Genomic DNA, 26092 nt, shown 5'->3' on the forward strand with positions numbered 1-26092 from the left:
TCACAGTTAGAGCTCATAGAAAAACGCTTGTCTGGAGCAAAACTTCTACATGCATAGAGGGATTTCAATATAATTTGGCACAAATGTTCATCATTGTGAGGCTGAGTGCCGTGCATAAAATTCAGGTCCCTGCGACCAAGGTCAAGGTCACACATCCTGTGCATATCTTCCCTACTGATTTGTTTTAAGGTTCATTTAACAACACAGTGCCAAGAATAAAAACTTGCTTGCTAGATAACACTTATCCATAATGCCCCCATCTCCATCTAAAGCTTTCGTAAACGGGCGTATTTTGTGACTATGGCACCCTTGTTACTAATGGCAGAAACTACTCTGAAACTACTGGACAGATTTACTTCAAATTTGGTCTGTAGCATCCTTGTGACAGTCACACTTGAATTTGCTCATGTCATTCCAATTGGCCCCTTTTAGGGGTCAGCAGAGCTAAAAATAGAAAAACCTTTAAACATCTTCTTCTACAGAACTAATGGATGGATAATCACCAAACTTTGTCTGTAGCATTCTTGGGTAGTCTTTTATCAAGTTTGCTCATATTAATTTGATTGGCCCCTTTTAGGGGTCTCTAGGGCTAAAAATAGAAAAACCTTTAAACATCTTCTACAGAACTAATGGATGGATGATCACCAAACTTTGTCTGAAGCATTGTTGGGTAGTCTTTTATCAAGTTTGCTCATATTACTTTTGATTGGCCCCTTTTAGGGGCCGCTAAAATTAAAAATTGATATACATTTAAACGTCTATTGCTACAGAACTAATTGATGGATGATCACCAAACTTTGTCTGTAGCTTCTTGGGTACTCCTTTATCAAGTTTGCTCATTTTAATTTGATAAGCCCCTTTGAGGGGCCACTAAAGCTAAAAATAGAAGAAACCTTCGAACATCATTTCCTACTGAAATAATAGATAGATGATCACCAAACTTTGTAGCATTCTTAAGTACTCTTTTATCAAGTTTGCTCATATTAATTTGATTAGCCCCGTTTAAGTTAAAGCTTAAATACCCCAGGTCATGGCATTTCTTCAAATTATTGTTTAAACATGCATTATATGCTCAAATTTAATATTAGAATATATTGACATTCCAACACTTGAAAGCAGTTGTTTCTGGTGAGCGACTCTGGGCCATCATGGCCCTCTTGTTTTTTTCCCCATTTAAAAAATTTGATTTCTGAACAGTCCCAAAAAAAAGGTTTTTGAACTTCTCAGCAAATGAGAAATGTTATGACTTACGTCTTGAAAAAAGTGACGGGTTCAGGCTCTTACATGACTTACAAGCCACGTAAAAGATAATTTTTCAACTTTTGAAATTCTCAAATTTCCCAAAATGCTTAGAAATTTTTCACTATTTATGCTAGTTTTCTCTCAAAGCAGCTGGAAAAGGCTCAAAATATTTATATAAATGCATTGCTGTATGGTTTAGCCCCTGTTCAACATATTTCAGTCACACATACACTATTTTGTTTCTATTCAGTATCCGTGCCTACCCACTTTTCTACAAGTAACACAGAAATCATTTTGAACAACTACGATGGGCAATTAAGACTATTAATTTTGTAACTAGATTGTCTCAGAAATTACATGCCTGGTCATTGACAGTAACTAAATTGTGAAAAACTTTTCTTTGGATACATTTTCACGAGTTGTTTTGCCTTTTGCTACTTAGGTCATCTTATGGGCTCCTTTGTCAACAAATTTAGTATACATTTTGTATTTAGCCTCCTCAGCTATGTTTTTTCAAAATACGACTGTGAACTCGAGCAAACCGCATGCTTGAAAATCAGGCATCTTTTTCAAAATATTGTGAATTTTGTTGATGTCAATTGTAGTTGTTGCACGTAAGCCTGTTCGAGCAGCATTTTTATGCTGCATATGCTCATTTCTTAATTTAACGACTACCTTACAAATAGATATTGGACATTTGATTATCAACATACCTTGACATAGATACAGGTTTTGTATCGAGCAATGACCTACTTTTTTACATAGGCCTTTTTCAATCACATTTACGACTTTTGTTGTGTTACAGACACTGTAAAACAAAGTGCTCTGTCTGTAGGAAGGTAAGTGACACAAGAAAATGTAACAATTGATAAATAAACGCATTGCTCTGTTTGGTAAATATAAAAATTTATTGTCAAAATACACATGATTTATAAAAGTAAACATATGACAAAAGAAAAAAAAGACAGAAAAAAAATAAATCTTAAAATTCCATCATACAAGGAATGTATATAAGTTAGAACATAGCAAAAAAAAACAAGAAAACTATAGTTCTTCTTCCATAAACAGCATCAAACATCAAGCTTGAATCATATACTGAATTAGTCTGGAGTTCCTTCCCTTTATACTACTACTTTCCGTAGTAAATGATAGCAGGGAACCAGACTAATGCAGAATGTGCTACACTGAGCTCCCAGAAAATTCTGACATATCCAGTCTTTACATATGACATACATGAACTATAAAACTATAAAAAATCTTTGATAATATAATTGAATATGCAGTATATACCTTAATTCTGTCAACAACAAAAAAAGAGTAATTGTATAGCACTTTTACCAGTAGGCATTCTAGTTCATGTCCCTTTTTTTCGCTCTTTTGAAATAAAATATAGACTGCAACTTTCCTGTTTTCCTATTTTTCTTTGATAAATTTCAAAATCATTTAAATTAAAGGAATAAAGTAAATAGTAGCTAGGCTCACAAAAACAAAGCAAAACAAACAATTAGGGCAATATTTCCTACTTCATACATACATACATGAACAATCCAGCAATGATGCAGAGGGTTCTACAGGAATGTTTCCAATACATTTTTTTATTTCGGATTTGCACAAAACTAGGAGAGAGTTTCTGCTTAACTTACTATCAGAAATAAATATAAATGATCAGCACAATGTATCTCTTTTCTTGCAAGGAACACAAAAGCATGTACAGGTGCTATGTGCAACTTAACAGCACTGTGAGTGTATAATGATTTTTTTAACATCTAAGCTCTTTTAAATTTTCAAACAAAAGCATTCTAAATGTCAGTCAACATTGACTTGTCTAATATTATGACTCCAAAATTTCATCTAATTAAGCTTGATTAAAAAATAAATTGGTAAATATAAAAATTACATAAGAAACTTGTAAAATTCGTTTGTTCTTGCATATTGCAAATTACAAAATTTTTGCAGCACATAAATTTTAGCAAATCTGATCTATGTGATTATAGGGCACTTAGATTCTTATTTTAATGCTGATTTTTTTTCTGCTGACAACGCGCTTTTTGTCTCAGATTCTGGTATTCACCATTATTACAGATATACAGCAATAAAATACATTTAGTCACAATGTTTCCTGATTTTTTTTTATTGTGATATCCACACATACTATAATAACACATGACCCCTATCCAGTCCCACAGCTCTTAATGACTAGGCCTATTTGTTATTGTCATAAACTTATAAACAACAAAAAGCTAATAGAAGATACACGAGTCCTACTGCATTGTGAAAATAAACAAAAATCAGAAATAGAGATTCTTGAATATTGATGAATAATGACTAATACAACTTCGTGATAATTACACATATAATATACAAAAATTCATAACTACACAACACTATAATTATCTAAATACTTAAATATGATTGACTCGGATATCAAGTGAATGGGCTATGCAGAATTGGCAACAAAAAATACAAGAGATTAATAAATAAGCTAATTCTGTATGCTGATTTTTATGTAAATTGTAAGGAATATTTGTTTCAGTATAAATATGCGATTACACAAATGCATAACAATGAAACAAAACATTTAATTTTTGATAGCTACTGATATGTGGGGGAAACTAGCCTCATGTGGCTGTATGTGGGAACACTTTAAGTGTGTATGAAGATAAACTACCCTCATATTTCCATAAGTGGGATCACCCAAGTGTGTATGGGGATACATTAACCTTATATGGGGTGATACACTCATCTTATATGTGGTATATGGGAGTAAGCTACCTTCATTCATGGAGTATTTGGGAACTTCAGAAATGTTACTTTTAAGACTTATGATGTTTAGTACATGTATTAATGTGTTGTATTTAGAAGTCTTTCAAAACTACCATACCTGTCAACATTATAATATACCCATTACTCAGAAAGCCTTATTATCACAAAACAAATAAAAAAAGTTTTGCGTAAATTTGTGTACGATGTTCATCACATGGTAACGACAGAAGAACTCTAATAGAATATGAAGGTACAAAAATTATTAAAAAATCACATATTGAAAATAAATAAGTACATAATTATACTCTATAATATTTAAAAATTACAACCTTAAAAATATACTAGAATAATAATAAAGGGTAAATGCCCATTTTCTGATGCATTAACATCTGCATAAACACAAGGACATCTTTAAAGTCGGAGCCCAACTTCTGCAGTCCACTGAAGTAGGTTAAGGGATCTGTTATGTACATTACGCAGCCAACAGTCCTTTATTCAAGGGCTATAACAGTGCTTCTTTGATTTACATATATCTATTGTGATATATCTATTTTGGTATATTCATTTTGATATATTTATTGTAATAAATTTGAGCCGCGTCACAACAAAACCAACGTAATGCGTTTACGACCAGCATGGATCCAGACCAGCCTGCGTGTCTGCGCAGTCTGATCAGGATCCATGCTGTTCGCTATCAGTTTCTCTATTTGTAATAAAAATTGTAAGCGAATAGCATGAATCCTGATCAGGCTGCGCGGATGCGAAGGCTGGTCTGGATCCATGGTGGTCGCAAATGCATTATGTTGATTTTGTCATGACGTGGCTCATTTATAAGAATAGAAAACACTATTTAGAATGGTTACACACAATGTACAGGATGAACAATAAAATTACAAAATATACACAATACATGTACATCAATGCTGTCAGTTACATAATATTTCTTCTGTTTTTATAAAAAGGGGGTTATCTTCCTATAGCTTATTTTGCCACTTTTAACAATAGAGTATTTTCCAAACAAACTATGAGGAATCTTTTCATTATAGTTTTAAAACTCAGAGTCTTCAGCAAGAATACAAAAATATACAATTCTTATCTTAATGGTTTTGATAAGGCACATAACAAAGACATCGTTATTTTCACAATCTTTAGCATGTAAGTAAAATCAATAACAAAAAAATAAGGTTTGACAAAATAAAACTGTTTGATGTGGAAAATCACTGTTTTTTTTTCAATATTTCATTACAATATTGGGTTTTTATTATCCTTTTTCGTACAATCAAATTATACTTTTAGTCTAAGCCCTATAAATAATATCAAACTTACTCCAATGTTGAAAAAGAAACTCATGTAAAAATTGTTACTCTTTAAGGAGAGAAAGATTGTATAATTTCTCCTTTTACCACTTAACCTGGAGAATATTTGAAATGGATTAGCCCTGCTTTGAATATGGAATAGTCTATTTAATTTTTTAAGGAATTTCCTTATCAAACTACAAAAATCTGAGCAATCTGGTCAGACTGCCAAGTAGTGCTGGCAGGCCTGGTTCTATACTAGAAGCAATTAAGGCTGGTCAGTTCCAGCAGATTATCACTTAAGAAAACAAAAACTTTTCCTTGTTTATATATAATACAGATATTCATATTTTATTTGACCTCTAGAATATCGTACTGTCACCAAAGCTCTGGGATATTTCCTTTTTCTTACTTTCTGATTGAAAAATTATAAAAATAAAAAAGACAAATATATAAGTGGAATGTCATGAAAGTTGGTCCAATGAATGAAAGCACTTTACATACATTACAATGACTTATTTTGATCTAATGAAAGGTAAATTTACTGATACTAAATTATTTTTTTTTAATTATTTTTAGTTGGGTTTTCTCGTAGCCCCAACACTGTAAAGGTCATATGGCAACTTTCCAGCTTTAATGGTGAAGGATGACCTCAGGTGCCCCTCTGTGCATTATTTCAGGCTCAAATTGGCAACTGAGTAAAACCATCAATGTTATAAACTAGCTGAATAGCTTTCTTACATGAAAAAAATCCAAAAAGTCTCTGGTGGGATTCAAACCCACAGCAATGAGGGGCAAGTGGTTCATTACTAAATAACAAATGATTTGACGTATTAGATTAATTACATATTTTTTTAAACAAAACAAAATGTCAAATTATGTCAAAATAATTGTATTTTCTTTACATACTTTACATTGTGACAAAGTTAAACAGAACATGTTTGTATTGTTTGGACAAAACAAAAATCACTTCCATTACCATTACAAGTGTAATGCCATTAGCAAAGTTCAGCAAGTTACCTGTCTGAATAGACACAGGTTAATAATGATAAAAAAATAATCTTGCTTTTCATACGAAAACTATAGTATTGTATAGTATAAATATATGACAGTATTTCTATCATAAATGGTTGGACAGTAATAATTATAAACACATATCACAGTTACAGCTAACAGCTTAACTAAACATAAACATCAAATCTGTTTGGAATGTAATACTCTAGACATTCAGAAAAACTACTGTGATCTTCCCTATTAAATTGCATTAAAGTAGTACATTACACTTAATAGTGACTGTTCAAGTTATTGTCAAAATTCTAAGTCAATAATACTTACAATAAACTGTTTATTTATCTTAAAGTTTAAAGTAGAAAGCTTTAAATTAAACAAACTTTTGATCAAACCCACAAGGTGGTATTTTACGCTAAATATCTAAGCTCCAGATGTTTTTGTTTCTTAATATTTTATTCTCTTTTTAGCAATCAATTGTAACCCAGATATACAATTTGATCAAGCTTCTTGCAATTAACCTTCTTCATAAATTTCATCAAATCTGGTTTGGTGATTTCAGAGGAGCTTTCATTTGAAGAAATTATAGACTATGAACAGAAAACATTGACCCTTCAAACTTTCAATGAGCACAATATGCTCAAGTGAAACTTAAAAAAAAAACACTTAAGAAAATCAAAATAAAAACCTTGGTATTTCAACTGTAATAAATATCTGACTTAGAATGCTGACAAATACAGATATTTCGATGACTAGTTACAAATTTTCTACAACATAACCAGTGATCTGTAACCAGTTATTAATCAATCTAGCAAGCTGTAATCCACCCTGTACAACCGGTAGTGTCCAGTTACAACTGGTTGTGATCATCATCCGTGTATTCTTCTGTCATCTGGTCGTGTTTAAATGGTGCATGTAGCTTTCTGTTGCGTCGGAATATAATGCAGCTAATCAAGGTTCCGAGCAAACAACCAAGCAAAAACATCCCCACTCCAACTCCAGCTACTGTTCCTGTTGTTTAAATAAAATCAATCAATCAATCAAATCAAAAGAAAATTCTAAACATAACTACTTTGTCAAAGGAAATATAAAAACACAATTACATCAACCAATTTTTGGATAGTTCTAGCTCAAAAAACAGATATATTGTAGTCCTACAGTTTTGCTGCAGACAATATACTTGAAATAAAAGAAAGGGAGATAATCAAACAAACAGGACTGTATAGAATTATGGCTCTTGATCACTTCAGAACTCCTAGTTGTCATCAGTTTATCAAACACAGATCTCACAGACTTGTCAGAAACTGGCACAGATATACACCGACCAATAAAAAAATCCTGAGATCCAAGACAGATCTGAGACTTAAAAGTTTTTATAACCTTGCGGCCAAGTGGGTTTGTAATTAACTCTAAGAAAGAATACCCTAAAAGTAAACTAACCAGCAATATTGCTTGTTCTCTCCTCCTTCTTTGCGTCGCCGGTAGACAGAATGGTATGTAACATCCATGACCACATGTGATTATCAAACTCATCACTTGTCTTCACATGGTCATATGTCAAATCATCACCACTGAAAATTACAGTTCCTGAAAATAATGGTAAAATGTCATATGTTTATTCTTTCAATAATTGAAAAATATATGGAAGCATATTTCTCAAGTCCAGAACATAATTTTTAATTTTCGCAAATTTTCGAGTGAAATTTTATCGATCCTTACTCTCAATTCTTTCAACAAAATTATAAAATAATTAATAAATCTTTTTTAAACACACACACATAAAGATCTTTAAGATAATAATTATATAATGTTATTCACCTCTCATGTACACTGAATAGGCATATTAAGTAAATCCCTTCATTTTCATAAAAGTACAATCATGTACCCATTTGTTTACTTATCAAAAGTCAGTTACCATTAAAAGTTAATTCAAAACTAACAAAATTCAGTCGGAACCATTCATTTCAGAAATGATATTGATATTTTCTATCCAGCTGCATAAATTTTGCCATATCTTCAGTTATTTATTAGTTCCCTGGAAGTATAGCCGTATTTACTGGTAGGTATATACTGTTATAATATTTATTTCTTGTTTACTGAGAAGCAAATCTGCCAGCAAAATCTCACACCATGTTTAGACAGTTCTTTATTTTTTGTCTACTGAACATACACAGAACTACCTCAAGGAGATACAGTCTACATGGTTTGTATGAATTTTGATCCTGATTCCTTATCCGTATCACTTTTTCTGATACGTAATCTGTCAAGTTATAAGGAGAGTTAACAGTACATACCTTTTATGTTAAATTTGTTAACTGCCTGGTATTTCACTAATAGACTGCCAATGTCCTCAAACCAGGTCATGTATTGCTGAATTTGATTTCCTGAACCACTCTAAAATAAACAAAATTTGATGACAAAAAAATAAAATTATGTCAAAGTGACTTTCATTTCCTTTGATAAACTATAGAATTGACATGCAAAACTTAAACCACGAATCTTTTAGGTTTTCAGAGGTGACGAATTCAGTTAAAATTTATGCTTGCACTATAGATTTTCGACAGTGATAAACAATTATGATCCTGAATATACATTAAAAGTGTATATCTTCAAGTGTTAAATGAAATATGAAGTAGCACACAAATCCTTAACATAAGAAATGTCACATCAATGCCAAGAAATGACTTAAGTGAATAGCTCCATTACTCTCCTTCAAGAAAAAGCTAAAATAAACAACTCATAAAGTTCAAAGCATTGCTATGACACAAGTGGAGCTCAAAATAAAAGATAATACTCTTGAGTTTCTTACCTGGTCGACTCGGAATGGTGACTGATCTGTTTTACTGAAGGTAGAATCTAATAAACCCATCTCCGGAACTTTGCCAACAACTGTTCCTATACTCATCTTTAACCTGGAACCTTTGAGATCACATGTCTCTACTCCAGTAACATTGTCTTTCACTTTGTTTAGGTTGCATACAAAGTGGCCAGTCTGTTGAGACAGAAATAAAAGACAATACATGTATATATAAATCTTGTTTGAATGCCAGCATGAGAAAATGACGCTTAAAGTCATTGTACAAAAGACGTTAACAATGTAATTGATGTTAAAAATAACTAGAAATGTGTTCATAGGACATGGGTGCCCCCACACGCCACTGTTCTGTCAATCTTATGACTTCAGGTCAAATATGTTTTGGACTACATGTGCCACAAGTTGAAAACTAAAAATCTTTTACTAAGTAAAGGGCAAGAACATTACAAATACTGAATAAATCCACAAGCAAATCCCATATGCTGACCAACATTCTTGTAAACTTTCAGGCCTACAAGTCAAATACTTTTTGAGCTATGCATGAACAAGTTGAAAATTGCAAATTTATACTACTCTAAGTCAAGGGCAATAACTCTAACAAAACTGAAAAAAAAATCCACATGCAAAGTCCCAGGTGCATAGCTTCACAGTGATGTTGATCATTATTCCTGTAATTTAGTGATGTTGATCATTATTCCTGTAAAGTTGGTTGATTCTAACTCAAGCACTCAAGGAACAAATAACACAACATAATGAAACAGTCAAGGGAAATAACTCTACAAAAACTGGATAAATCCACAAGCGAAACCCAAGGTGCACAACTACATTGCTGAGCAACCTTCCCGTAAGGTTTAATGACTCTATGTCAAATCCTTTTTGAGTTACATGCGACACAAGTTGAAAATTGCAAACATTTTCTAAGTCAGGGCAATAACTCTAAAAATACTAAATAAATCCAGACGAAAATACCCAGGTGCACAACTACACATGCAGATCAACATTCCTGTAAAGTTTCATGACTCTAGGTCAAATCCTTTTTGAGTTACATGCGACACAAGTTGAAAATTGCAAAATTTTACTAAGTCAAGGGCAATAACTCTAAAAATGCTGTATAAATCCAGACAAAAATACCCAGGTGCACAACTACACATGCTGATCAACAATCCTGTAAAGTTTCATGACTCTAGGTCAAATCCTTTTTGAGTTACATGCGACACAAGTTGAAAATTGCAAAATTTTACTAAGTCAAGGGCAATAACTCTAAAAATACTAAATAAATCCAGACAAAAATACCCAGGTGCACAACTACACATGCTGATCAACATTCCTGTAAAGTTTCATGACTCTAGGTCAAATACTTTTTGAGTTACGTGCGACACAAGTTGAAAATTGCAAATTTTTACTACTTCAAGGGCAATAACTCTAAAATTACTTTAAAAAATCCAGACAAAAATACCCAGATGCATAACTACACATGCTGGTTAACATTCCTGTAAAGTTTCATGACTCTAGGTCAAATACTTTTGAGTTACGTGTGACACAAGTTGAAAATTGCAAATTTTTACTAAGTCAAGGGCAATAACTCTAAAAATACTAAATAAATCCAGACGAAAATACCCAGGTGCACAACTGCACATGCTGATCAACATTCCTGTTAAGTTTCATGACTCTAGATCAATTACTTTTTGAGTTACGTGCAATACAAAAGAGAACGGACACACGGAAGGACGGACGGACAAGGGTAAATCTAAATGCCTGCCACTAAAGTGGGGGCACAGAAAAGTGAATTACCCTTGAAATGTTTAAGATAATATGAATAGGTAACAAGAGGGCCATGATGGCCCTAGATCGCTCACCTGACCCATCGAACTCATCCAAACAATTACCTACCAAGTCTCATGACAGGTGAGTCAAAAATGTGACCACTACAGTGTTAACAAGGATTATCCATATTTGAGCAGTGTGACCTAGTTTTTTACCCAGGTGACCCATATTCAAACTTGACCTAGAAATCATCAAAACAAACTTTCAGACCAATTTCCAGGATACTTGGATCAAAACAGTAGCAACTAGAGTGTTAACAAGATTTTTCTATTTTTAGCTCCGGTGACCTAGTTTCACATGCAATTTTGAACTCATCCGAGCAATTACCTAGACAAGCATCCTGACCAAGTTTGATGATAATTGAGTCGAAAATGTGACCACTAGAATGTTAACAAGGTTTTTCAATATTTGGGCGGTGTGACCTAGTTTTTCATCCAAGATGACCCATGTTCGAACTTGACTTAGAAATCATCAAAACAAACTTTCAGACCAATTTACAGGATATTTGGATCAAAACAGTAGCCACTAGAGTGTTAACAAGATTTTTCTATTTTTAGCTCCTGTGACCTAGTTTTTCATCCGAGATGACCAATGTTCAAACTCATCCAAGCTATCAACTAGACAAACATCCTGACCAAGTTTAATGATGATTGAGGCAAAAATGTGACTGCTAGTGTGTTAACAAAGTTTTTCTATTTTTAGCTCCGGTGACCTACTTTTTCATCCGAGATGACCCATGTTCGAACTCATTCAAGCTATCACCTAGACAAGCATCCTGACCAAGTTTGATGATGATTGATGCAAAAATGTGACCGCTAGAGTGTTAACAAGGTTTTTCTATTTTTAGCTCCATTGACTTACTTTTTCATCAGAGATGACCCATGTTCAAACTCATCCGAGCTATCACCTAGACAAGCTTCCTGACAAAGTTTGATGATGATTGATGCCAAAATGTGACCGCTAGAGTGTTAACAAGGTTTTTCTATTTTTAGCTCCGGTGACCTACTTTTTCATCTGAGATGACCCATGTTCGAACTCATCCAAGCTATCACCTAGACAAACATCCTGACCAAGTCTGATGATGATTGAGGCAAAAATGTAACCTCTAGAGTGTTAACAAGGTTTTTCTATTTTTAGCTCTTGTGACCTAGTTTTTCATCCGAGATGACCCATGTTCGAACTCATCCTAGCTATCAACTAGATAAGTATTCTGACCAAGTTTGGTGATGATTGAGGCAAAAATGTGACCGCTTGAGTGTTAACAAGGTTTTTCTATTTTTAGCTCCGGTGACCTACTTTTTCATCCGAGACGACCAATGTTCGAACTCATCCGAGCTATCACCTAGACAAACATCCTGACCAAGTTTGATGATGATTTAGGCAAAAATGTGACCTCTAGAGTGTTAACAAGGTTTTTCTATTTTTAGCTCTTGTGACCTAGTTTTTCATCCGAGATGACCCATGTTCGAACTCATCCGAGCTATCAACTAGATAAGCATCCTGACCAAGTTTGATGATGATTGAGGCAAAAATGCGACCGCTAGAGTGTTAACAACAAAATGTGAACGGACGGACGATGGACAATGATCGATCCTAAAAGCTCACCCTGAGCATGCTCAGGTGAGCTAACAATAAGCAATTTTCAAAAATAGTTATTTATTTATTTATTTCAAAAGCTATAGAATTGAATTTATTTAAGATTAAAAAAAAAGTGATGTTAAGGGTTGTTTTCTTTGATAAGAGTAAAATTTGAAGTTTCTTGCTTTGTAACATAAATAAATGTGGATTTGTTTCAAAATAAACATATTTAAGAAATGTAGAAATTAGTGTAGTCAGATCATTTCAAAGACACAGCCTACAAAACCTACTTCAGTTATAGCACATTAAAATATTATTAAATGCAATTTAAACTTTCTAATTATAAATAAAATTATCGTAACAGATTAAATGATCAAAAAGACTTGGAAATTGTTTTTTCTTGTGTCTGAATGTTGGAAGTAGAATGGGCATAAGTTGAATGATTTACCATGTCAATGTTTCATACCCCATTCTAAGTTATTGTATAAATAATGTGTTAATTGATACAACACAAAAACCCACTGGTTACTAGTATTTTAGACAGCATAGTTTTCGGTAAAAAAATAAGATATCAAAACAATCTATTTAAAAAAATAGTCAGAATACTTTTAGGTAAGAAAAAAAATCAAAACACTCTATTTCTATCAACCCATTTCTATAAAGCTATATCAGGAATGAACACATTAGTTTAAGTGATTGATATCACATGTTATCTTCATTATACTAAACTAAAAGCAAACTGGAAAACATGTTTAACTTATCTCTTGCCTTAACATGTACCTTCATGAAAAATTACAGAATTTAATCAATGATATAAAATCCAAATTACTCAGTACATGTAGCTTCACCAAAAATTACAGAATTTAATCAATGATATAAAATCCAAATTACTCAGTACATGTACCTTCATGAAAAATTACAGAATTTAATCAATGTTAAAAATCGAAATTACTCAGTACATGAAGCTTCACTAAAAATTACAGAATTTAATCAATGATATAAAATCGAAATTACTCAGTACATGTACCTTCATGAAAAATTACAGAATTTAATCAATGATATAAAATCAAAATTACTCAGTACATGAAGCTTCACTAAAAAATACAGAATTTAATCAATGACATAAAATCCTAATTACTCAATACATGTAGCTTCATGTAAAATTACAGAATTTAATCAATGATATAAAATCCTAATTACTCAATACATGTAGCTTCATGAAAAATTACAGAATTTAATCAATGATATAAAATCGAAATTACTCAGTACATGTACCTTCATGAAAAATTACAGAATTTAATCAATGATATAAAATCCCAATTACTCAATACATGTAGCTTCATGAAAATTTAAAGAATTTAATAAATGATACAAAATCCCATTTACATGTACTCAATACTAATAACTCACAGTGAATATTACTTCACTCAATTAATAAGCACACTGAAATGGAACAAATTCTAATTTTCTTAAGTACTGAACAACAGTATCTCACTCTGGAATTCAACTTTTCTCATTAATATATAAGTTTACTTTATACATTGTCATATTAGCTTAATTATGATAAAAAGCTTGAAACACATTTTAATACACACTAAAAGTGACATTATGGCCATTTGTTCTTTTTCAAGTTGAGTCAAGTCAATTATCAATATATTTTTTACTTCTTCACTTGTTCCCTTACCATTTACACAATAACGGTCATAACATCACTTTATCTTAGGACTAATCAATACTGGTCTCATGAATATTTAATATCTGAACTAATGCTTTACAAACTCGTATTTTTTTTAGTTATTTTTAAAACTATCTATAAGCATATAAATATTTAAGTGCAACAAGAGACATCAGTGCCACTTACCCAGTCATCAATGTGGTCACCTGGTTGACAAGTATAATTATATCCATGCCACGGTATTCCTAGGAGAAGCTGTGACGGAGAGAAGCCCGCAGAAATATACTCTGTTATACCTACAAAAACAAATAATTTACTTTAAGTATGTCCCTTTGTTATACTCATTATGCCTCAAATATCTTCATTTTTTACTTCTTTAGAAAGGACAGACATGTGTTTAATAATGTTTCAATAATGGATTAAGATCATGTTAGATGTTAAACAACTAAAGAAAGTAGTTCTGATCATTTATCAGTTATGTAAGATAGAGGTAGCAAAATATAAACAAAGTAGTATTTTGACCTTTATACAAAATACTTAACTAAATTACTATATTTACATCAAATGCCAAATAACCAAAGAAGCAAAAGATAGTTCATCTATATGGCCAATGAGTATTTCAAGATATCAAAATGATTTTTTTTGAGGAATGAAAATGAAAGCATTTCGAGGCTTAACATGTATTAAATATTTCATTCTATGTTGACATGATTGTACTTTGCGTCTGAGGATACATACATAAAAGATGTGGGGTAAGTGGTTCATATTTGAGCCACGTCACGACAAAACCAACATAATGGGTTTGAGACCAGCATGGATCCAGACCAGCCTGCGCTTCTGCACAGTCTGATCAGGATCCATGCTGTTCGCTACCAGTTTCTCGTCTTGTTATATGGTTCGTAAGCCAACAGTATGGATCCTGATCAGACTGCGCGGATGCGCAGGCTGGTCTGGATCCATGCTGGTCGCAAACCCATTATGTTGGTTTTGTCGTGACGCGGCTCATTTATTTTTGATATGTTTAAATGTTACAGTTAGGTCACACTGATGCAATCAAGATTGTATGTTTTTTGCTAGCTTAACTGGTGCAGGAAAACCTAGACTGCTTCTCAATTTATCATGTCAGGTACAGACAGGCACCTGAGTGAGAACGACTCACCTTCCATAATCTAGTGATTTTAAATCAGCAATGTTAATGATAAGCTTACTTACACAATGTTTTTTGTAATTCATTTACAGAATGATTTATATTCTAAATGTAAATACATCTGAGTGAAATCATTCACATTCAAAGAAATTTCTTACCAATGGTTATTTTACTGAAAGAAACAGTTGGTTTTGCTGTACATGTCTCTTCACAGTATGTATTGTAGCTTTCTGGACTGAAGATGACAGCATCACACTGCTTAGCTAAAGCTGCACTTACATCACAGTTCATCTGATAGCACGGTGGTTGCCATGGCATAACACACAACAACTGAAAAATGAAACTGAAGTGAGTCCATAGTCAAGGGTGTTGACCAGTGACCTACAATTATGGCCCTGATGATGTTTCAACTTCATAGATACTTCAAAGATAAAAACATACAAGCAAAACATTAACTACAAAACCTTCCAAAAGAGGATTTATTCCGACAAAAAATGTTTTTGATGCTGAACTGTGACCTACAATTATGACCCTAAATATAGTAAATGTGTTTTATTTTCAAGTGAATCTTCTCTGTGGTTTTAAGTGAGGCAAAACTTGAAATTTGTGCCAAAAAAAAATTGTAAGTTGAGAAGGATACCCCCAGCCATCACCTTAGTGCAATAACAGGTTAACTCCTATTAAGTTAGATGGACTCGGTTATTGCACAGAGGTGATATAGTATTCTGTATTTAGTCTTAGCAGCTTACAGATCTATATGATGAACTATATTGATGTGGCAGTATGGCTGAGTGCTTAACATGTTGCACTAGTAATCTAAGGATGGCTACCTGCGTGGGTTCAAAACCTGTCAGGAGCAAGTCCTCAATGTTTCCTTGAGCAAGAAACTTTACCCTCATTGGACATGCTACTGGGAAAAGATTGGGCAGTGAGTCCCTAGGCTTATAACTTCCTACACAACTATTAAGTAAAATAATACAACTATTACGTAAAACAAATTCAGTATAAACTAAAACTATACATGTATGAGAAATATTTCCGACACCTACCTTCGCTTCTATGTTTTTCTTTATCACACTTAAGCTTGATACTGTATAGTTGATGATTTGGTCAACATGCTGTGCTGCATGGGAACAGTTACCAAGGTAATCAACAATGTTTATAGCAACTACATCTGCTCTTTTAAATGAAATTTCCTGAAATTTGAGAACAAAAAGATATATTTTAGAAAGATAATATCTGTTACTGGTTGTAGATGTGGATTTATTTTTGAAAGTATTTTTGAAGTATGAAAAATGTAACAGAAAAAGTTTGACTAAATTCAAATGAAAAGTAAAGAAATATTCAAGTAAATTAGTTAGAATATTGAATTCTAAATTTACCAATTACAATATAATGATTTGTACTTGAAGGAATGAGTATTTTAAAGCAGCCAGCACTATAAAGCCAAAGACAGACTGGCCTGAAGTTTTGATACTAGTGACCAAACGCCTTCACAGATGTCATTGATGATGAAAGTCACATGACATAAGATCAAAATTCAAATGTAAATATTGATGGTTACATAGAAAAGCTAACATCATTTTTCTTTTTCTGTTTCATTTTTATGTTTTCATTATGACCTACATTTGTTACAGTTTATTAAACTACACACAAAATATTGTTAAAAAATTTGTCTGTGGTGGCAGAGATCTCTGTACTGGTAAGGGGAGATCACTGGGAAGGAGATTGATGTGTAACATGTCCGTCACTCAGGACTCACTACCACCACTAATATCCATACAAAGAAAATATACATACTGCAGCAACTTTAGTAGCCTCAGATGGTTTTGGAAAATCTTTGACTGAAATAAAAACATACAATATAAACTTCCTGCATTATTAGATCTTTAAAATCTAAATTTTGCTTCTTTACAAACAACTTTTTTACATTATCTCATCGAATATTGCTGTGTAAGCTTGAAACATATGCAAGTAAAACATGATTTCATAGAGTGTTAAAACCACTGTGATTCGGTAGATCTTTATTAAAATATTTTTGTTCATATTTATCCGGTGTTGACATGTGGTTTCTTTTATTCTTCCTTTTCATCCAGTTTGTTACCAATGTGTTAATTAAAACATGCTTAACATCCCATGTGAAACACACATATTAATTCTCACTTACGGTTAGTTTCATAATATTCAGCCAAGTTTAAATCACTGGATAGTTGTCTTCTGACAAAATAAACACTCTTACCCTTTGCTTGCTAGATTTATATACATTTATTATGGATTTTCCCTGTTTTGATATTTTAATCAATTGCACAAAAAGCTGTGGTACTGTGATGTAGCTTGTATGACCATGGGCAATGGTAAAAACCATCATTTAAAGTGGTCATACAACTTGAAATAATCAAGGAACATAATTTTAAACACTTACTGTAAAATCCATACTTTTTCCCTTGTGAGTGAGCATAACACATCAATTCATCTGTAAGTGTTGAATTGATGTCATCATTCCATTCCAGCACTGTTGTGAGAGAATTCCACATCCAAAGTTGGTAATCTGATGATCTATTAGTAATCACCATAATCTGTGAATTACATATGAAGATATATAATTTTTTATACATGAAATATTAAATTTAAACAATAAAATTTAAAAAGAAAACACATACACCAACCCATACTTTTTATTATGTTCATACATTTATGATTGATGTCATTATAATGCACATGCTTAACCTTTAATCTGCAATCTGCTTAATTTGCTGAGCTTTCAATTTAGAACCGTTCATTCCAAGTTTTAAGGAAAACTGCATACATGCGAAGAATTGGCTCAAAGTAAAAAATTGCCAGGGCTAGCCCTGTGAACTCTCCCACTTTAAGCGGGAGACTGACCCACTTTCTGCAGCCATATTTTCAAAGATTTTTCTGAGAATAAGGGGTATTTTCACAAATTAAAGAAATCTCCCTCCTTTTGATGTCAGAACTTCCTTCTTTGTTTCTTGCAAATTTTAAAATCTCCCTCTTTTTGAAGAAAAATCTCGCACTTGATCCTCACGGAAAGTTCACATGTATGGAAAAGGTACAAAATTCAGCCTCCAACTAGATAAAATTATTTGTTGACAATAACATGATTTCAATACTCCCAATTTAAGATTACATTTTTATAAATTAATTATTTAATTTTTCGTTACTCTAATAACATTATATTGAAAGAAAAGTAAAAAAAAATGTAAAAAAGTTATAAGCACATGGTATTGTTTTCTTAACAGCTTGCGCAGATTAGCCCATATTCCGATCAATCTCAAAATCACATGCTGTCAAACACTTTGTCAATATAGAGGCAAATTGCTTAATTTTCATACCTATCGGCAATAACTAGATCGTTTATGTTTGTTATTAATAATAATATGTATATGTAACACTTGGTTTATTGGGATATGCTTAGCTTTACTATATGGCATGCTTCAAGGCTTGATGAATGTATAAAATTATAAGCATGTCATATTATCCTACCAAGATTATTGGTGGATGTCTCTACATCCAACTAATTGTGTTTGTTGTTGCTTATTGTGTGTATGGGCAGTATCTCTTCTCTAGAAGCCAGATAATCTAGGTAACCTGACTTAATATTTTTACTATTTATAGCTCTGTCTTCAGCATTAGGTCAATCATGTCAAAGTACATAATTGGGTAAGCTGATTACTTTAAACTCACTTTATCTATAGACTATACCTATATAGGGTCTATCCCTGGATATATCATATATCACATAGCCCTAGTGATGTGCCAAAGCTTGATTCTGAGATATTTTCGTTCTAGGGCAGAATCTTTCTTTGAGGAGAGATATTGCCCAGACACGAAAACAGCACATATCTTGTCGCCTAATTATGCCTTAATAAGCTGCTAATAGCCCTAGGTAATGAGTGTCTTCAAAATTTGAGGGGTGAAGTGTCTGGGGGGTGAGGTGTCTTGCTACCGATAATGAAACCGAATTTTACAGAAATCCATTAAACTTGTGTTTGTTTTGACAAATGTTTAATTTACTTGTATTTGGGTACAAATGTTCAGACACAAACAAATCAAACCTCTTTTAATCCATCATTCCAGTCTGTGACAGGTTTGCAGTGATCTTTATTAGAACAAGGACAATCTGGTTTTGGACCATGCAATGGATTCAGTATCCTCAATGTCAAGCTTGGACTGTACAGAAACGATAGAAAGACGAAATGGAAAATTCTAAACTGCATGATTATTATTTGTTGAGACACTACGAAAATAATTTACAACTCTGATTCATCTATTCATCAGCTCATTTCTATCTAATTAACACAGGTGAGTCGACAGGTAATTACTTCCGGGTTAACGGTGTCGTGAGAAGATATATTTGTGAAACTGATAAATGATAAAAGCGCCTGTTGACGCAGATTATCTGTCACTTTTGTTGACATGGCAGACTGGAATAGAAGAAATGGCACAGGTATATATCCAGATCACAATGCGATGATAATCGTTTAAAATCTGAAATATTTTTTTTTTATCATAAAAACTTTTCATATATACGATACAATACAGTACTGGTGATTGTGTCAGGAAAAGTGGGACAGTGGATTTTTTACTCAAAATTTAATTGTTTCATACATCAAAAAATTTAGATCTACTTAATGTAGAAATAATAGAAGTATATCACTTTTCCTTGATGGTTAAAAGACAGACTTGACATTTATTATGTCAGTTTTTATACACGATGTTATTTAAGCCGTACCGGCACATATCAAACCTGACAATGATCAATATTCGTACTTCCTTTAGCGGACATGGCGATTCATCTCATACGAAGACAATACAGTGTATTCTTGCATATCAGACTGGCGTTTCTGTGAGTTTTACCCATGCTGGAAATTTCATCTGGCATGGGGCGTGCCAAATGAGTCGCGTGCTGTAGCACACTTGGATGACACACTTAGGATGACGTCAATTTACTGTTATGAATGAAGTTGTAATTCATACATTGTTGTAAAAAATTTACGGTTGTAATGATATAAATTTCCATTGAAAATAAAGATAAAGAATTTAAAATATAATGGAATATGGTAGAATATGCAAGAAAAAATATCTGACATATGTTTGCGGTTCGGATCGGAATATCCGTCCCTCGGTCACCCACCCATGGGCGGTAACTCAACAAGCCTCGTTACTGCCCAATGGGTGAGTCACCTCGGGACGGATATTTCTATCTGAACCGCAAAATATGACAGCTTTTATTACTCTGGCTAGCCATATGTGACTCATAAACGGCTAGAACTCTTGGCTAGCCGTATTGGCCTGTATGGTTAGCCATTTCCTTTCAGTTATGTACTGTTCAGAACATTCAAAACTCATTGAATTTATTGAACTGTTTATCTATCTATCTATCTTCCATTAATGTCAAACCCCTTGCGGGGAGGTAGACACATCTGCATGTCAAAATAGCAAGCAAGATGAAAAGAGTTGTTTAAAAAGGGTAAAAGAAGACTATTAAAAATGTTTAAAACAGGGGGCTGGAAAAATAGGGTGAGACATATCTACGATGCAAGCTATTGCTGCATTGAACTGCTCTGGGGTGGGGAGTAGAGGAACTGCAAGGATAAGGTGGTTCCAGTGGTATACAGTCCCAGGAATGACAAAAGAATTTACGATAGTCTGAAGTTTCTGTGAATAACCTAAAATTTTCGAAGCTTAAGGGAGTGAAGCATGTCTGTGATGCTAGAGGTCTGACCATAATCTAGCTGGATCTGTCAGGCTGCTCTTTTTTAAATATTTTCAATTTGATCTATTTGTGTTTTGGTATGTTTAAGTGGAATGATTTAGTAATTAATTAAGCTATATTGTGCCTTTTTTCAACCTTGTTTACACAAACATAAGTATGTACCCATTATGGCTTGTGGTTTGACATCATATTGGGAGATTGATAGATTTCTAGAGAAAATAGCTTGTGATGCATGGGAAACTTTTAGGTCCCTTAATGGTTTATTGACCACAATACCACCAAGTTCCTGTTTCCGGTCAGTACATATGTTGTCAAGTTTGAACCTTTACCACTGCCAACTTGTATATCTAATTTTGATTTAAACTCAATCTCATACTTGGATAATACATTTTCACTAGGAAGTAATATCCACAAGTTTGCATTTCTGATGATTTCAGCATTAAACCATTTAGACACCAAGTCACACCATAGAGGCACATGTAATATATTATAACAAATCTTACAATCAAAATATGCCACATCACTTAAAATCTTGCCCGACATTAAATACACTGTCGTCCGCACAAAGTAAACTTTAATTTCCCAGGCTCACAAATTCCCACAGGAATTCTTGGGAAATTCCTGTTATGGGATTTACGTTAAATTTGACAATAATGGGGAAAATTTGGAAATACTACTGATTCATATTTTGTACAACTTCAGTGTTTAAGTGAAACCTGGAAATACATGTAGTACAAATACAACACATTGTTTACTAGTTTAGCAAATAATGTGTACAGTATAGATGCACAAGTCAACATTTATTACCCAAGGCTTTAATTACCTTTATACAATGATCTGCAAGCAGCTTTATTCATTATAGTGTCACTCCCTCTTTGAATTTTGTTAATCTTTTTTTTTAATTTTAGATAACATGTTGGATATATATTTCAGGCCGAACTGAGGAGATGTTGGACAGTGAAAATCAATCAAGGGTCGAAGGACTCGCAGGGAAAATCTCAAGGCTTAAAGGGGTATGAATATTTGTATTTTTCAAGATACTCTGAGTTGAAAAAAGGTGCAAGAGTATAACATAACTAGTTAGTATGGATTCTTTCCTCTTATATTAAAGGGATGCACCTAAAATACTTTGTTGGCCTTGATCATTATAATTTGTCACCTTAGTGCAATAACTTAATTGTTATCTCCTATTAAAGTTACAAGGAATTAACCTGTTACTGCACTAAGTTGACAAATTATGCCATTAAATTTTGTTGTTCAATTTATCTGTAACATATCAGTTAGATAGGAAATCTTCAAAATCTAAAACTTGATATTTACAATACTAGAATAGTAAACTTGGGTTTTTGAGCTTTATGAGGGTCCTTCTAACATTTCATGAAAGCACTGATGGTACTGGCCCCTCAACAATTAACTTTACTTTAATAGCAGATACAAAGTAGAATGACCCAATGGCATATTAAATAATTAAAATCTATGTTTACATTCATCATTACCTAAAATGTAATAATACAGTGTTGTTTTTTTAGTTTTAAAATGTCTGTTGGTAATTTCAGATAGCATTAGATATAGAAACAGAAACAAAGCACCAGAATACATATATGGACAATCACATGGTAAGCATTACTAGCCTTTTAGCTTAAGGTCTTCAACTTTCCTGTTTTATATTATGACAGGATAGGTTTTTTAATGTCACAAGTTCAGATGAAAGAAAAAAATGTTCAAAAGCGGGAGGATTATAAAGGTTTGGAAACCAGTAGTATTATGCCATATTGACTTTACAATGCAAGAGGAACTTTTTAACCAACATTTAAGTGTTTCAAGTTATTATGAAACACTAGTAAAGAAAAGCAAATCTGATTTCTTTTTATGAATACATTTTATTAGCATATTAACTATTTAAAAGAAGGTTTTATTTCATTTGTCTGGAATGACAACACCTTCGCTGTTATACACATGCTAAAATAAAGCTAACAGTTCGGCTTGAATTTGACGACTAACCTATTAACACTCAAAGATGTTGCTATTCTGACTTGCAGCTTTTTTCTGGTTTCAAGTTCATATGTACTTTAAGCACTTTGATTTTTACCCTTTTCAGATGGATGAGTTTGACAGCAGTCAAGGTCTGTTGACAGGGAGTATGAACAGAATTAATCACATGGTCAGTTCGGGAAAAGGCAACAGAAAACTCATGTGTTACATCATTATTGGACTTATAATTCTCTTCTTCTTGTCCTACTATCTCATCACTAAAGTTACAAGCGGATGATAAAAGATAAACACTGTTTCAACATACAGACTGTCTATATATATGTGATATTGTTATTTATTTAATGCTTACTAATGAGAAGCTGGATTCTATGTGTGAAAGGTAGTTAACTTAGTCGTATTTTATTGTTATTTGAATATGACAAAGTTACTATAACCGAATCTTTATAAAGAAAAACTTGTTTTTGACATGATTGAATTTAGGTTGGCAAAGATCTCACATGGCATAGAACTTCCAAGTGTGATTCAGTCAATAACAAAATCATGAGAGCATTAAATACATGTAAATAGATCAAGCAACTCTTACAATAAGGTTTTAGTTACATACCTTCTCATATGTTGATTATATATATTTAGCTGTAATGGCTTAAGTTAGACACTATCATTCCAGATCATGCCTGTAAAATTGACAGTTTTTTTTTTGTGTGGTCATATTTTTAGTATAAACTGATTTAAGCACGATTGTGGAACATGTTCATGTATCTTGTATTATCAACTTTTGAGTCTGCTTCATATTTTTGGGATGTTATACATGTTACAGCAATACTTACAGAAAAATATACATTTATACAGGTGTATAATATTTGAATCTATATATCAAGGTAATAATGATGAAAGTGTTAGATTTACCTACAAGGTCTTGCGGTTCTAGACACAAGATTTACCTAAGAGAGATAAAATATATCCCATAGTAAAAATATTCATTTTTAGTTCTCATTTATCAGCTTAAAATGTAAAATTTTGTTTGTGTGTATGTATTTTAACATAAAATAACTGGTATATATTTCTCATTGAGGATAATTTCATATTCAAAGATCATAATTTTATTCTAAGTATTAATATTTATGTTTAATCATTTTTAAAGATACTTAAATTAACAGCACTTGGGATTCTTTCTTACCTGTCAGTTTTTATGGGTTAAAATATGGTGATTTAAATTCCAATAAATTGTTCTTTTTCTTTGATTTCTTTTATTATCATTTTAAGACTTTACAATATCATTAAGATAATTTCTAACCATTCTGATTTTCATTTTTACATCACCTTTGACAAGGGTGTATAACACCCATGCAAGATACTGCCCACTTCATGTTTCATTTTAAACAGACAATATTTCATCAGAAAATCTCATTTGTACATGCAGTATGACCATAAAAATATTTGTATTTCTTAATATTACACATAATATAAAATGTGAAATCATTTGGTGATGTTGTTTTATCAAAGGCACACTCATTTAGCTGTGTTTTTTTTTTTTGTTGTTGTTGTTGTAATTAATGTTTTTAGGGCAAGATATAGAAATACTCTTATATGAAAATTTTGTTTTCTTTTCATTAAGAAGTTATCAAAAAATATGAAGCTATATATGAGCCATGTCATAATAAAACCAACATAGTGCGTTTGCGACCAGCATGGATCCAGACCAGCCTGTGCATCCGCACAGTCTGATCAGGATCCATTCTGTTCGCTATCAGTTTCTCTACTTGTTATAGGGTTTGTAAGCGAACAGCATGGATCCTGATCAGACTGGGCTGATGCGTAGGCTGGTCTGGATCCATGCTGGTCGCAAACACACTATGTTGGTTTTGTCATGATGCGGCTCATATATTCTTATGACTGGCTTTTTATAGCAATTATATTGATTTCCTAGACTTTTTTGAAAGAAATTTTAATGAAATTATAACTTAGGGCAAAATTTTTTAGAACTGTCATCACTAGAAACAATATGGATGTATCGTTGATATTTTTCTGTAGATCAGTTATTGATACACATTTCAAAAAAAAACAATAAGTTTTACTAATGAATTTAATGTCTAGAAATTATGAAAATTTTACCCAAAACATACAGAAGTAGGTGTCCATATCTAACATTATGCTGTTACTGTTATATATTGGAAATATTTCACAGCAATCATGACAAAAATATAATGGTCTGGAAAAAGGTCATGCTTTTATAAACAAGACACTGAAAAGAACATGTTTTTAACTCGGAAATCATTTAAACAGGTATGAAAGTGAATGACAGACAAGGAATTATAGGTAATTATCGATATATCAATATATTGTTCATATGCTTTGCACTGAATGACAGCTCTAAAAAATTTATAAATACCTGAAGGTCTGCTTTGACCACACTTGGTGAAACTCTCATATAATTATTCTGTTGTTAAATCATATGATTATCCTGATCATTGTTTTAATAATCTGTACCGGTTGTCATTTTGTAAATGAATACTACATATAAATCACCATGTATTGTAAACATTTATATGGGTGTTTACCATTATGGTATTTTTAGGCACACATACATTTTTTCTTATAATAATTGGTATACATTAAATTCTATGAATTGTATAAAATGCTTGCTTTTTAGCAAATTACTTTTTTTTGCATTCATTTTGAAAATACTGTTTTATTGTAAAGTTAGAAAATAAAATAAATGCACATTATTGTTTGTTATGTCCACTTAATTAATATCCTTGGGAAAGCCAGAGACATATAAATGTATTTTAACGTCTCTGGGAAAACTATAAATTTGTTATAGATTTGTTCACAACTGTTTTGAAAGAAAAAAAAACACAAAGCTACTAAAATATACATAACTCTGAAGCATTTACAGATGTACATATTTTTGATGAAACAAAATTATTAAAAATATTTATCACATACCCATGCCACTTTTGCAACTGTAAAAATGGTATTGCATGGCTGTGCATATATATCAAGATGTTGTCGATAA

General features: G+C 32.4%; 2 protein-coding genes across 2 annotated transcripts; one reads left to right on the forward strand and one right to left on the reverse strand.

The window, feature by feature from the left end:
- Positions 1 to 2127: 2127 nt before the first annotated feature.
- Positions 2128 to 19710, reverse strand: LOC132733286 (di-N-acetylchitobiase-like). The gene is made up of 10 exons (XM_060719904.1): positions 19424 to 19710; positions 17770 to 17923; positions 17148 to 17191; positions 16397 to 16543; positions 15506 to 15677; positions 14387 to 14496; positions 9118 to 9300; positions 8603 to 8702; positions 7749 to 7895; positions 2128 to 7319 (listed from the first exon to the last, which is right to left on the reverse strand). The coding sequence occupies exons 1-10, from the start codon at positions 19583 to 19585 to the stop codon at positions 7159 to 7161; spliced, it is 1380 nt and encodes a 459-aa protein (XP_060575887.1). The 5' UTR covers positions 19586 to 19710; the 3' UTR covers positions 2128 to 7158.
- Positions 19656 to 25802, forward strand: LOC132733288 (BET1-like protein). The gene is made up of 4 exons (XM_060719906.1): positions 19656 to 19815; positions 22018 to 22097; positions 22641 to 22700; positions 23183 to 25802. Exons 1-4 carry the CDS (start codon positions 19785 to 19787, stop codon positions 23351 to 23353), a joined length of 342 nt encoding a protein of 113 aa, XP_060575889.1. The 5' UTR covers positions 19656 to 19784; the 3' UTR covers positions 23354 to 25802.
- Positions 25803 to 26092: the final 290 nt, after the last annotated feature.

This window comes from Ruditapes philippinarum, unplaced genomic scaffold, assembly GCF_026571515.1.
Source record: "Ruditapes philippinarum isolate M1 unplaced genomic scaffold, ASM2657151v2 ctg2634_1_1_1_1, whole genome shotgun sequence".
Classification (NCBI taxonomy): Eukaryota; Metazoa; Mollusca; class Bivalvia; order Venerida; family Veneridae; genus Ruditapes; species Ruditapes philippinarum.

Coding starts and splice junctions, on each gene's coding strand:
- LOC132733286 (XM_060719904.1), bottom strand. CDS start 19,585: ATGCAGTTTAGAATTTTCCATTTCGTCTTTCTATCGTTTCTGTACAGT. Junction 14,497..15,505: donor TTTCAGTAAAATAACCATTG/GTAAGAAATTTC, acceptor TTGTTTTTGTAG/GTATAACAGAGTATATTTCT. Junction 9,301..14,386: donor GTGACCACATTGATGACTGG/GTAAGTGGCACT, acceptor CTGTCTCAACAG/ACTGGCCACTTTGTATGCAA.
- LOC132733288 (XM_060719906.1), top strand. CDS start 19,785: ATGGCAGACTGGAATAGAAGAAATGGCACAG. Junction 19,816..22,017: donor GAATAGAAGAAATGGCACAG/GTATATATCCAG, acceptor TATATATTTCAG/GCCGAACTGAGGAGATGTTG. Junction 22,701..23,182: donor CATATATGGACAATCACATG/GTAAGCATTACT, acceptor TACCCTTTTCAG/ATGGATGAGTTTGACAGCAG.